Raw genomic sequence first — 13,661 nt, 5'->3', positions numbered from 1 at the left:
TTACATAATTAGAAATTTAGCTTCCCTCCATCTGAGGCTAACAATTATTACATCTGCTTACTGTGATACCACCTTAGCTCCAAATAAGAGGAGGTTTCTGAAGGTCCACTAACTCAGTGAAAACCAGTTGCTAATACTAGTGATGGGTCGATGAGGTATTGCGAATTGTAATCCGGAATTCAGAGACAAGCTCCCTTCCGGGCCTCTTTCGCCTGAATGCGCAGTGTCCTCACACCACCAGACAAGGACTGAACAGAGATGAAGTGGGACTCTTCTTGGTTATACGCCATGCGAGCCAAGATTGATGACAAGAAAGAGTTCAGATTGATGCTCCATGGTTTTGTGTGTTTCATGGATCGTCTAACAGGAACTTCAGTGAGTCAGTGTTTCACAGTTGTTTTTTGTCAGAGTTACACTTCCAATTGTTGGTTGTCATATGGATGCCATATAATTGATGACTCAGCATTTTTTTTTCATTTATTTATTTTTTACCTGATGTTATTTGATGAAATAAAAAAGGCAAAAAAAAGTCTAACCCAATAATGACTGGGCAACATTAAAGATCTTAACATGACCACACATTTTTAATGAAAGATTGGAGTGGAGATAAAATATAGTGGCCACTGGAGGCCAAAAGAGTTTCAATCCTGCTTCTCTACAATCACAAATAATGACTTTATTAGAGGGTTAGCTTTATTGACGGCAAGATAATTTCTCTGGGGAGCTGCATAAAAAGAAACATGCTTCTTTATACTAAAAGAACCCAAAAGATTTCTTCAATCAACATACTGTATCCAGCTAGCAAATAATGAAGGCAAAGGGCTCCAGCGGTCCCCTGAGGTCCAGGGCTCAGAGCAGACCAGCGCTGTTAAATCCTGACCATCTCATTGGCTTGCAGTCGCCAGAGTACACAGTGCAACTGCTACAGAAACACACTGCAGGAGCGGCACTGGTGTGGAGCACTATGTTGCCATGGCGACCGCGAATGATGTCAAAGCACTTACCCAAAAAGGGGACAGCTGGAATGTTGTGTATTCTTAAAGATGTCGGGGCACACGCTCCCTCTCTCAACACCGCAGAAGACGGAGGAGTGAAAAGCCATTTCTACCAGTCAGGTTGTTAAGCAGCCTGTTCGAAGGGGTGTTGATGGATATCTTCCGTACGGCTTCTGCAATTAACCTCGGCTGAGCAATGTGGCATGTGGCACGTGCCAAACTAAGACGTATAGACGCAGTTAGCTCCTAATGCATACACATCCTCAAATACACTGTGGAAATATTAGCCGTCAACTAGCTTAGCGGAGTTGACGCCACATCACAGCGGGGTGTTGCCCACAGGCGAGAGAGGAAACACAAGCACATGCATGGACATAGAAGTATTTACTACGCTGGCATACGTACACAGCATGCAGGCCCTGCGGGCGTCTCTGCTATTTGGATGGTTTGGCACTTTGAGAGCAAGCTGTCTGCTCGATTTGTGAGACTAAAGATAGCCGTGCTTTGGTCAGTCGGAAGGACATTGAATGAATTCATGTACTCATGGGAAAAAAAAACTGGGTGCAGGTGAGCGTTGCTATTTTATGGCAGGTTCACACCAAATGCAAGTGGTCGGTCAATGAGGTTTCATGAAACAGTGTCGGGATTTTCGGAGACCACTCGATGGCACTGTCTGCTGTAAAATGTTTGGATTCCATAAAACCTCATTTTGAAACCGGTCTTATGGCTTCTGAAAAGTATTACACACTTTCGTCGACCCTGCAGTACGGTTTCATGATACCTCATCTACCCATCACAGCTGTTGGGTATTGAAAGAGTCACACATGGCAAGGCTTTTCTAAACTAGCCCACTATTTAACAAGCAGAGCAGTTCATTGTCGTCACTGCTGCTGTGTTAAAACAACACCAGTTTTTGTGCTGCCCGTCTTAATCTTTAACCATAGGGGGCTCACTCATCACAACAGTGAGACAGACCAGCGTTAAACTTCACCTCTTTGTTTGTAATGAACTTGCTGTTCCTGCTCCAACTAGCTGTTGTCAGTTTAATGGTTCGGTGCTAAGGAAACATTTGGAAACATGGAGAAATGTGCTGTGAAAAGAAATATGTCAGCTCTCAACATGCAGCCGACTGCGTCGAGACGTTGTGTGAATACCGATCGGCGAATGTAAGGGAGAGAAATGAGTGTCTGCTGTCATTGTCTCGCTGAATATTACTTTTGCTGCTGCTTTGGTGCCAAACGTCATTGCTGTGACTTGCCTTTTGCACAAGCGGTCTTCATTACTTCATGCTAATGATGATGGCTGAAGAATTGTAATACAATGGCTTTGCTGTGTGACTCTCTCTGCTCAGTAGAAATATCTTCTCGTACAACCTTCAAGAGATCTAAAAAAAAAAATATATATATATATATTTCTTGCATTAAAGTGTCACCATCCCAGTCAGGAATATTGAATATGGTACTTGATATCGGTGTCATGTTTCAGACGATGCATGTACATGTAAAAACTCTGCCCAAATGCACACTTAAAAATACATATATTTATTGTATGCTGTATAAATACACAACAAGGGCAAAGGCCAATGAACCCTGGAAGTGCTTTTGAAACCACTTGAAAGTTATTTTTTAGTTCAATCTTGGAGACGAGGAAGAACTGAGTGATTAAATCACTCAGTTTTCGATGCTTATGCACCACAACATTGCTTTTGTTCGAGTCATGCTGGATTGTCTCTCAAGCTTTGAGACTAAGGAGCTGAGTGTGTCCCGAGCGACATCCACCAGCTCCGACTGGGGGATCCCGAGACGCTCCCAGGCCAGCGTAGAGATATAATCTCTCCACCTGGTCCTGGGTCCACCCCTCCGTCTCCTCCCAGCTGGACGTGTCTGGAACACCTCCGAAGGGCGGCGTCCAGAGGGCATCCTGATGAGATGCCCGAACCACCTCAGCTGACTCCTCTCAATGTGGAGAAGCAGCGGCTCTACTCCGAGCCTCTCCCGAGTGACAGAACTTCTCACCCTATATCTCAGGGTGCGCCCAGCCACCCTTCAGAGAAAACCCATTTCAGCCGCTTGTATCCGGGACCTTGCTCTCTCGGTCATGACCGTAGGTGAGGGTTGGGACGAAGATTGATCGGTATATAGATAGCTTTGTCTTCTGGCTCAGCTCCCTCTTATGGACAACAGTGAGGCAAAGGGATTGCAATACCGCCCCTGCTGCCCAAATTCGCCGACGATGTAGATAATAAGTTGAGACATTTATTACACTGGCGTAAAAGAGGTGGAGGCAGGGTGAATGGAGAAAATGAATTCAAGTTTTTGGGGTCAGTCGTACAGAGTAAGTAAGACTGATGAAGGTGAAGCTGCCATGATGTTTGGTTTACAGTCAGTAGCTCTGACACCAAGATACAGTTTGGATTTTGATGCTGAAAATGAGCATCAAAAAAAGCCCACATGGATGCAAATGAAACTGCATTTTAGAAAGTGGTGGAGAATACATCATTGGATTTTCAAGTGGAATGATATCAGAAAATATATAGGACTCAAACTCTCTATCAGTCGCCTCTGTGCTGGATTTTTGAAGTCCAAGGTGTCACCGACTCAGCTAAAGTGGATAAGGGAAGAGGAAGCCCTGATAGCGGCACTTGAGTGACACCGATTGGTTAGTTAAAAGACGAGTTGGGGTGGGGGGTATCTTGAACTTCCTTTGAGGATAAGTGAGGTAACCGTCGCTTGCAAAATAAAGGTGAAAGGAGGGTCAAAAGAAGTAAAACTGGACTTTGTTTCTGGAGATTGCTGAACATTTCATCAGTTAAAAAAAAAAAGCAGGGAGAAAAAAAGCCTCCCAAGTCACTTACTTTTTCCCCGCTGCTGTATTGTTTGGGAGGAATGGCTGAATACAAAATCATCAGAGAAGCTTAAAGCTGTTTCATCATAAGTGTTTCATCTAAGTTTTATGCTTACAAGCTGAGATCAGCTGGTGGATAGTTAATTTAGCGCATCCCAACAGCGTTTAATCGTGTTTTCTTTAGGTGGAAAAACAAATCGTGTTTCCTGCATTAGAAGGCTGCAGGGTTGAGGAACACTTAAATGGCATTCATGGAGAAATGCTGGTGCTGAAGTGAGGATTTCGAATGACTAATATGTCGTAAAAAAGCAGGCAATATCATGTGGAATTAACAGCAGTGGATGAGACCGACGGCCTTGAGGAATAGTGTTGCATTAATGCTTGAGTAGATCTGTTAAAGAGGAGATGTGCAGCCTTCAATATTCACCCATGGTTTGCCCTCAAGATAAAGAACTGCCATAGAAATGTTTGAGAGACCCGTAACAAAGCAAAACACAGTGTCTGGATAATGGATATCTGTAGAGTCTATTTACGCGGGAGGTGATGAAACAGGGCATCTAAGGAAACATTGACGGGATGTGTTGAATGAAAACCTGCAGTCTTTTTTTCTGGTTGTCTTTGTAGTCTGATCCCCACATTTCCTTATTTAGACTAATGTTATTGAACCCCCTGCATTCCAGGGGGGAATGCCTCGATTTTTAGCTCCTATAAGGCCTGAAAACTCTCAGCCAACAAGTGTCAAAAACGGAATAATGGCGGGAAGAACTGCAAACTGGTTCAAATGTGTCAAGTGAAGGGCGTTTAGTACGTTAGCCTCGCTGTGATCTTTCAAGTGTTGACTTGCAGAATGCAAAACGGCCCAGTTAGCTGTGTTTTGTTTGGCATCCTTTAAACATAGGGAGGCGCTGAATCAGTCTGTTCCATCGAGAAGACTCTTCTAGTCGTGATGTGGCACCTCTGCAATCAGCATTTCATGGGTTCCTGCAATCACGTAGTATCGTTCTCGTAATGAGCCATTGTTTATGTCGGCATGGCCTCAAATGAAACCATCCTTTTTTTTCCATCATTTTAATGCTGATACACTTCAATGTGCTTTAGAAACGATTGCATTCCATGGGTGTTAGCCTTGACAACCCTTTTGCTGCATTTGCTTGTCAACTCTTCATTGCATTGTTTGTCATTGCTTGAATGTATTGAACTTTTGTTACTGCCTGCCATGATGGTTTTTGCTAGACGTGACCTTGCTGCAAGCTGTGGGCGCGCTAACATCCGCATGTTTCTGACTAGCTGTGTGTGTGTAGTCGCTGAGAGTCATTGGCATTGCAATCTGGATGCTCATTTGCTACCACCATTCCCTCCACGCTGACCCCGCTCCCCACCCATTCGACCAGTACCTCTTACCCTGCCTGCTGACTTTCTAGAGCCCCATATCAGTCCCTCCTCTGTTTTTCTCTTTCTTAGTTCCTCCCAACCTGACAGTCCCTCGGGGGAAGTCCCCCCTGGTGGCCCGTGAGGGTGACACAGTGGAGCTGGAGTGCCTTGTTTCAGGGAAACCCAAGCCTATCATCCTGTGGTCGAGAGCGGATAAGGAGGCGGCAATGCCGGACGGCAGCATGCAGATGGAGAGCTACGACGGCGTGCTGCGGATAGTCAACGTGTCCAGAGAGATGACCGGCTCGTACCGCTGCCAGACCAGCCAGTATAATGGCTTCAATGTCAAACCCAGAGAGGCAGTTGTGGAGCTCATCGTGCAATGTAAGTATTTTTTATTTTTTTGTCAATCTGAGCTCAGCTGAAATCAGTGTATTTTTTGAATGCCTCTTGTGGTTCTAGGTGACATGAACTATCTCTGCTACACACTTCACTGACAAAAATAAATACATAAAAATAATTTACAGTTACAAACATATAAAAATGTGTAAGATTGAACTTTTTAGGATTTGTTCATGGATTTGTTTTTCATTCAGAGCATCACTGACAACAAGATATATTGATGTAGTCACCTCAATCTCACAAATCACGAGGCCAAAAAATAAATTCAAACGGAAAACAGGTCAGAGGAAATTGCAAAACCTGAATGGTGAAACTCAAGATGAAAAAAAGTCCAAACCTAGAAAGAGAGGCGGGTGCTGGCTGGAGGGACAAGCAGTGGCACAACTGATATAAAGAGAGCTGGATCGAGGTCCAAGAGTAAATCGACAATCGATGGAGAACTAGCCTCAGGATGAGTCACATGACCGGTACCAGGAATGGAGAGACGTTCCTCTGGCAACGCACCAATGGACACCTCGTTCCTTTAGCCTCACCGATCAGGCATGACTGGAAATTACCAAAGAAAACAGCAGGCAGGAACTAGAGAAAAGTACCAAAATAAAGCATTTGAGTTTAGTAATGCAGAAAGGTTGTACCACTTTCTTTTAATAAAATGTTGCATTTTAAATGAAATACTGAGTTCCATCTTCAAAGGAGTTGAAGAAGAGAGTGTAGACAGGGCGGAAATAATAAAAAAAAAAAAGTACATTAGCTTGCGCTGCCATGATGTTTAGTAGAGAGACTGTTCAGTAGTGATGGGTAGATGAGGCATCATGAAACAGTGTTGCAGGGTTGATGAAACAGTGTCCTAATTTTCAAAAGCCACTAGATGGTGCTCTTAGTTTAGTAATAGAAATAAGAAATACTTCGTTGTTCAAGTCCAAACATTCAAGTGCAGACAGTGCCATCTGATGGCCTCTTAAAATCAGGACACTGTTTCATGAAGCCTCATGAACCTTTCAACACTGCGTCATGAAACGTCATTGACCCATCACTACTCTTAAGTGCGAAGCCCCAGAGAAAAAAAGGATATTAGTTACCTTAACTTGCTATTTATTATAACCAGAAAAGCAACTGAAAAGTCCCCCAAAAAAAGTTAACAGTCATTTTTATCCCCATTGTTGCTTATTGACGATGCACGTGAGGCCCACAAATCACAATTTCATTTCTGAAAATTGTGCTTCATGCATGGAGTTCCCTGAGTCAGTTGAGCTTCCCAGTGCCTCCAGTCAGTGTTGATGTGTCGTTCAACCGAACAGATGTAGATATTAACATGAGGCTCAGTGCTCCCACACTTACATCCACAGTGGCTAAAGACCGCTTTTGAAAAAAAATGTCTCTCGACGTCTGTCATCGCCGCAGAGAAGGCTTTCTTAAAAAGTGTCATTCTCCGACTGCTAAACTGTAAATGAAATCCCATAGTGTTCATTTGTATTAATTTATGGAAATTTGAGTGGAATACTTAGCCATTCAGTGCAGTGTCACTCATTCACGCGCCAGGGATCCGGCTCCTCGGCGGAGAGGAGCACGAGATGGATGTGAGGGAAATGAGAGCGATCCATGTACGGTGCTTAGTCTTCTCTGGCAAGTGACTACAGGCATGCGAGAGAGCCATTGTTTTCCTCATGGCCTACTTTGTTAATCCATACACTGTTCCGTCTCACTTTACTCTAATTCAAACCGAACCTGCGTCTCGGCGTGTCACTCGCAGCGCAGGGAAATATGTCACCATCAATATGCATAATGATTTTCTGGGATTTTTTTTTTTTTCTCCTCAGGGCATATCACAATTTAAATGGATTTGCTGTAATGAAACAATGATGCAAATCAACATTTTAATCCAATAAAGGAAAACAATAGTGGACGAGGCACATGCATGGTTTTTCCTTTCTGCAGGACCTGACACACCCACAAACCGTTTGAAGTCCAACATGCTCCCGTTTTGGGTTCACTGTCAAGCTTTAGCGTATGACTTGATAGTCTATACCAGTGATTTTTAACCATCGGGCCGGGGCCCATAGTTGGCCCGCAAGCGCCTCCTCGAGGGCCTCGGAAAGCTTTTTTGTTTGAGGCTTTTGGGCCGTGAGGGCCGCAAGACACTCCATTTTGATACATTATCCACGTATGGTGGCAGTAGTGTGTCGCTGAATTGACTTGACAGCTGCAAATGTGTGTTAGTTAACAAATATGGAGAAGTTCTTGAAAAGAAAAAATGATAGAGAAAGTGATGTCACCTCCCCAACAGTAAAAAAAAAGTACATTTTCTGGCGTTACTTTCATTTACACTTTACTTATACCTTCTTTTGAATGTCAATAAAATATATTATTTTCATTTTATAATATGTCGACATTGTTTAACTGGATTTATTTTATTGAGAATATTATTCAGTTTTTCCCATTTTCTCAACAGTTTGCATCAAGTGTATTTTTTATCTTCTTTTTTTAAAAACTTTAGTAAATTTGATGAGTATGAGTAACTTGGTTCTGCTGTTGGTTGAACTGCTCCAAGACAAATATCTTTGCAATGATCATGTCATTTCACAAGGTTTCAGTTTGTTTACCTGCAAGTAGATTAAATATGGTTATTTATCTCAAGTAAATTCAAGAGTAATGAATCAGTCCTATGTATATATATATATATATATATATATATATATATATATATATATATATATATATATATATATATATATATATATATATATAGGACTGATTCATTATTATATATATAGGTTTTGTAGCAGGGAACTGTTCTGTTAGTTTGTTTCATATATATATATATATATATATATACAAACTAACAGAACAGTTCCCTGCTACAAACCTCTATAGGTCACAGTGGCCTTGTGTGAGCGGCAGAAGTCTGTGTACCATTTGTTTCCCAGCAGCACAATTCAAGCAGAAAATGGCTAATAAAGTCCATTCCGGCGCTTTTTAGAGGCTAGCAACGATTGCTTATCATTCATCTTTTCATCTTCGCTATCAACCATTATATGCCGATGCCTCATCTTCCATTCGGTAAAAATAAGCACTTATAACTTCCTGGACAAAAAAGCGTTTAGGATAATAGATACAGTTTCTATAAAATGTTAACGCTACTGAATTTTCACCTAAAATGGTGTCTAGGTTTGTTTTGAGCACTGTGAAATAGCCGAAAAAATAGAGCACTAAAACAAGCTAAAGCAATGTTCTTGAGGATTGTGAAGTGGATAACCTGGACGGTAGTTCCAGTTTCAACATTGTTATTGTTATCCACCTCAAACTGGAGTACAGCAGATGGAGTTTGACAGGACTGTTCCTATTGGGATGAAAGACGACATTGAGGAAAGTGAATGGAAAAGATGCGAGATAACATAATCTGTTACTGGTCTTCAGTCATCATAAAATCATGGTCCAGTGACAAAGGGAGGCGGTAACACAACACAGTTAAAGGACGCTCTATCATGAACATACTCCCCCACAAAGGTTGTTTAGTGTTCCCTTTAAAAGCCCACAGAGCACCAAGTGCCATGCAATCTTGAAGTCCTATCGAAGTCATGCCACATCTGCACCTGGTGGAGTCCGGCAGAAATCGCGTCTCAGAAACAAGGGGCTACTGTGCATCTAGTGCGAGCATGTTACGGGTTGCACCGCCTCCTGTAGTTCAATTAAGTTAACTTGAGTTAACTTGAAATTGACTGGTGGATTTGAGTCAAGCAGATTTCAAATGCTAAAGGTGTCAAAAAAAAACAAAAAAAAAGATTATGTAGATAAATGAAATGCATGGCATTAATATTTTGGGCAGGGGTTGTGGAGGGATTGTAATATCAGTGCTGTTTTGAATTATTATATATGAAAAAAGGACCCACTAGTCGTGTGGATCAATGAAGTCAGTTTCTCGCTCGATGATGTCACAACAAGCAACCATCTGTTAATACCCTTGAGGTGAACGTGTGTCCTGCGATGATTCCTCCGCTTAAATCCTGCCAAATTCAAAACCATTTTTGTGTTGTGTTTTTTCATGCCACCTCAGCGCACCCCACCTTGGTTGCACTTTTTGACTCTTTAAATCTGTTTCCACCTTCAAAGCTGAACATGCCTTATTGCGCACTTGATAACGTTCTAGCTTCAGAGATCTTCTTTGCCACTTCATATTCATACTTATTAATAATCGACATCAAAGCTGGTGGTTTGAAAGTTCAGGCCTGAGCGGAGTTATGAATGGGTCTGACGTAATTTGGATGTAAGCAGGGACAACATGTTCAGATGTTCTGATAGCTCTGCAGAAAGCCTTTCGTTCATAAACAAAAGCTGGACTTGCTTTTTGTTGCATCTCAGCCTCCCACATTGGGGTGAAAGCAAAAGCCAATTTCCCCCGGGATGCTTTTCTCGGTTGATTTTTCAGGTCCCGGAAAGAGCCATCCGACTTTGGTGGTGAGCCATGTGCAAAGCCGCGTTTAGTAACTTGATCAAGGGACCGAGGTACAGTCCTCTGAAGCAAAGAGCATTAGAAGCGTGAAGGAATAACTCTGGCAAGTCAACAGCTTTGATATGTAAAAACCTGCATCTGTTGGCTGGCACAGAAAGCACCAGGAGGAGTGGTGGAGGGTACGAACAGCGTCTGCCTCAAGCGTCGGCACTCTAATAGAATTGCAAACGCCAAATCCCAAGCTGTGACACCCTAATGTTCTTAGTCAAAACGACTTGGCACGGTCCAGGGGCTCGAGAGAGCGAGGAAATAAACAGAAGGAAACAGAAGGAAGGAGGCTTGAGCGTGGTCTTTCGTCCTACATATCACTGTCTCTCGGAATAAGAGTTGTCAACCCTGATTTTGGACCAGATGTACAGGAATCTTTTATCCACTTCTGCCGTCTGTTCCACCTCACAACATCCGTCACACCTGCGTGATGCAACCACCTGATAGTCCGGAAAGCAAACAACGTTCTCCATGATACTCCGTAACTGTGGCACACTGGGATAAAGAGCCTCAATCTCATAAGCTGCAAGCAGAAATATACTGTCACTCGTTTTAATGAATTTTTCCTTTTGCACCAAGGAGAGCGGAGGAGCTGGCCCTTCGGTTAGAGCGATTCCCATTAGATTGAACGCCATCGTAACTGGGCCAAATGAATCTTTAGTGTTACACAGGGTTCCACGTTGGAGGATAACGGTTTAATAACCTTTTCTCGCCAAACAATATTGAACTGATCTGCCGCATCAAGTGTGCGGAGGAAAAGGTCACTGAGATGGTTGTTTGTTAGCAGAAGCCTTTGCAACATTGACGGAATGATTCACAAGTTCATCCTTAACTGAGAATTCAGAATTCACTGGGTTGCTGAAGTGCGTCTTTACGGTAAACATGCAAATCCCTGTAAAGCTTAAGTCCACTACATTGGAGAGAGACTCACTTTCACTTTCACTTTCACATTCATTACAAGTTAGCAGTCCCAGTTTTTCAAGTCATTCAGTTCTGAACAGGGGAAGGCGCTAGTTGAACTGAGCACTTCAGTGACAGAGGACTTGGTTGCGCAAGGAAGGTGCCCTTTCACATGGCGTCGTTGGAGGAAACAAGAGTAAGCTCCTTTAAAACGGTTAACCATATTCTTTAATTTCTTGTTCCATCCCGTAACTGCTGCTCACACTAACTCTAAAAATAGTCATGTTTTTCCATGGCTAGGGAGACAAAGTGTCAGAAAAAAGAAGCTCAGACACTCAACAGAACTGGGTCCAGGCCTTGCATGAAGGTTTCTCAACGGAGGACCCAGGAACAGATTTAGAAATTTCTATGAGCCACATCTTCTAATACCGTGTCAGCACATGTTCTGTCACAGTATATTTGGCAAGATCATCTCCTAGACCCAAACTCAATGGGGGTGCAACATTGGATGACGCAGTTGAAGACAATCCTTATGACTCATAGTCACAAAATAAAATACAAGAATGGACTGCTGGGACTCCGCAAACACTCCACAAACTTGGACAAACAAGTCGGACGTCATGGCTTCCAGACATTCATGAAGAAATAATGAGGTAAAAAACAAACATAAATAAGTATAAAAATGGTAAAACAATAACAATTCAGCGGAGTAGTTTGCCGCATATGCAAAGCAGGGGCCACATCCAGCCCAGGAGAGTGTCCTGCGGCCAGATCCATTCTGATCATAGCTATCGATTACTTTAGTTGGACAGCAGGGGGAGATGTGGTTTGAAACATGCGGCAACCCCATGTCATTGCAGGTCACAAACATTGGGTGCTTGCTAGATATTTACCTTACCGCAAGCTATTTAAGCATTTCACTCAGGAGATGGAGTATGGTATAAGTAAATACTTCCTGCAGTTGCTTGTCTCTATATTTCCCATCATTTCTCAGTAGCAAGTCAATTTATAAAAGTGGGAAACAGAAAGCAAATGGTAGTTTGATATCACCTCATACACATGTAATGAACCCCTGCTGCAGGGCCGACTGGGCCTTTCAATCACCTTAAATGGGAAAACCAGAAGCAAATGGCTGAAAAATGAAACACCTTTTTGAAGCAAAACTTTTTGGTCAGGTCAAGTGCTCTTTCACATGTGAAAGCGACTGTTTTATTGACGCCCAGACTGGCCCGTTCAGTCGAAAGAGAGAAAGCTATGCTGCTCTTAAACAGTCTTTTTCTCCACATTAGTGACAAAGACTTCACCCGTGAACGGTGATGGATTGCGTCCTGTGGTTTTTCCCTCAGCCTGTGACTTAGAAAGCCTCTCGCCGCCCCCTGCTGATGCACTAACCATGGCCCAGCTCTGCCCAGGGAATATCACAGGGACCTTTCTGCTCCGCTCCACTCATGTTTGCTGAGCAGCTATTTCAAAGTCGATACACAGAGGGAGATGAGACATGTGCCCTTGTTTAAGGATGTTTGGGTTGCGTAAGACATTTTTCTGTAGACCCAGACTTTTTGTCTTCCGTCAGTTTACCGGGAAAAGAAATGCACTTACTGCAATTTGGTGTAGTGCCACTCAGGGAGGTTGTGGAGCCACGCTGTGACTCATCGCCACACACAAGCCTACAATTTTAATGTGATAAGTACAGATCGTTCTTATGGAGAAACAGATTAGCCATTGAGTTTGGGTAAAAGCCCAGATTGTGCTCATTTGGAGGAGGAACACTTTGTTGTTCCATTTAGTGGAGATGACAGCCACTTAAAGTCGATGTCCATTTCTGTTTTTAGCTCTGCCAGCGCCCACTCCCCACATTGAGAAAACCCTTCTTCTCCATTGGAAGGTGCCCAGTCACCTGCAACACGGTGACATTTTTTAATGAAATACACAGTTTGCTGAAATGATAAAGAACAGAGAATATGCCACTGAAATCTGCCATGGGAAATATCTGTGAAATCTACTGTGATCATATTTATATTTTTTTTTAGTGAAAACTGATGATGAATGAAAGTGCTTACTGGCCATTCAATGATCAGAGAAACATGCTGTAGATGGGCACATTAGAGGTCAAGGGAAGTCATCGAGCATAGAGATATACACCACGAATCTAAGTGAATATTTTTGATTTTGAAACATAGGTTTATAAATAATTGGAAGATGTTGTAAATATGGTATGAAAGGGCATTCGGTTAAAGCTCTGCTTCAGAAATAAATTGATTAATTTGAACTTGGCGCATGTGCGACTGCTTTACCGTGGAGTGGCGCCATGTTCTCCGACCTCATGGCCGGAGCTGTTGCCTGCTGAAGGCTGAAAATAAGTCGGGAGGGGTTCGGAAGTCGGCAAGAATGCAGCAATGCTCAGTATGGAGTTTCAATAAGGGGAGTTTCATGAAACAGTGATGGGTTGATGAAACATTTTCAGAGGCCACTAGATGGCGCTCTTGGTTTAGAAATGATGTTAGGTTCCACTGAATTAGTTGTCCAAGTCCAAACATTTTACAGCAAACAGTGCCATCTGGTGGCCTCTGAAAATCAGGACACTGTTTCATGAAGCCTCATCTACCCATCACCACGTCAAATACAGGTCTATATATATATATATATATATATAT

The 13,661-nt window shown here is 42.8% G+C and overlaps 1 protein-coding gene across 5 annotated transcripts in view; it reads left to right on the top strand.

The window, feature by feature from the left end:
- LOC128746608 (MAM domain-containing glycosylphosphatidylinositol anchor protein 2-like) overlaps positions 1–13,661 on the top strand; it is a 199,944-nt gene that overhangs the window by 123,038 nt on the left and 63,245 nt on the right. For 3 of the 5 annotated variants that reach the window (XM_053843779.1, XM_053843778.1, XM_053843777.1), the window contains exon 9: positions 5,274–5,594. In XM_053843779.1, the coding sequence (XP_053699754.1) occupies positions 5,274–5,594 (321 nt within the window). The remainder of the gene's footprint in view (positions 1–5,273; positions 5,595–13,661) is intronic. The other 2 variants (XM_053843781.1, XM_053843780.1) reach the window with 1 other exon arrangement.

Source organism: Synchiropus splendidus, chromosome 15 (genome assembly GCF_027744825.2).
Source record: "Synchiropus splendidus isolate RoL2022-P1 chromosome 15, RoL_Sspl_1.0, whole genome shotgun sequence".
In the NCBI taxonomy this organism is placed as follows: Eukaryota; Metazoa; Chordata; class Actinopteri; order Syngnathiformes; family Callionymidae; genus Synchiropus; species Synchiropus splendidus.
Note: the sequence above shows the minus strand (reverse complement) of the source record. Positions and strands in the feature narration are given on the sequence as shown.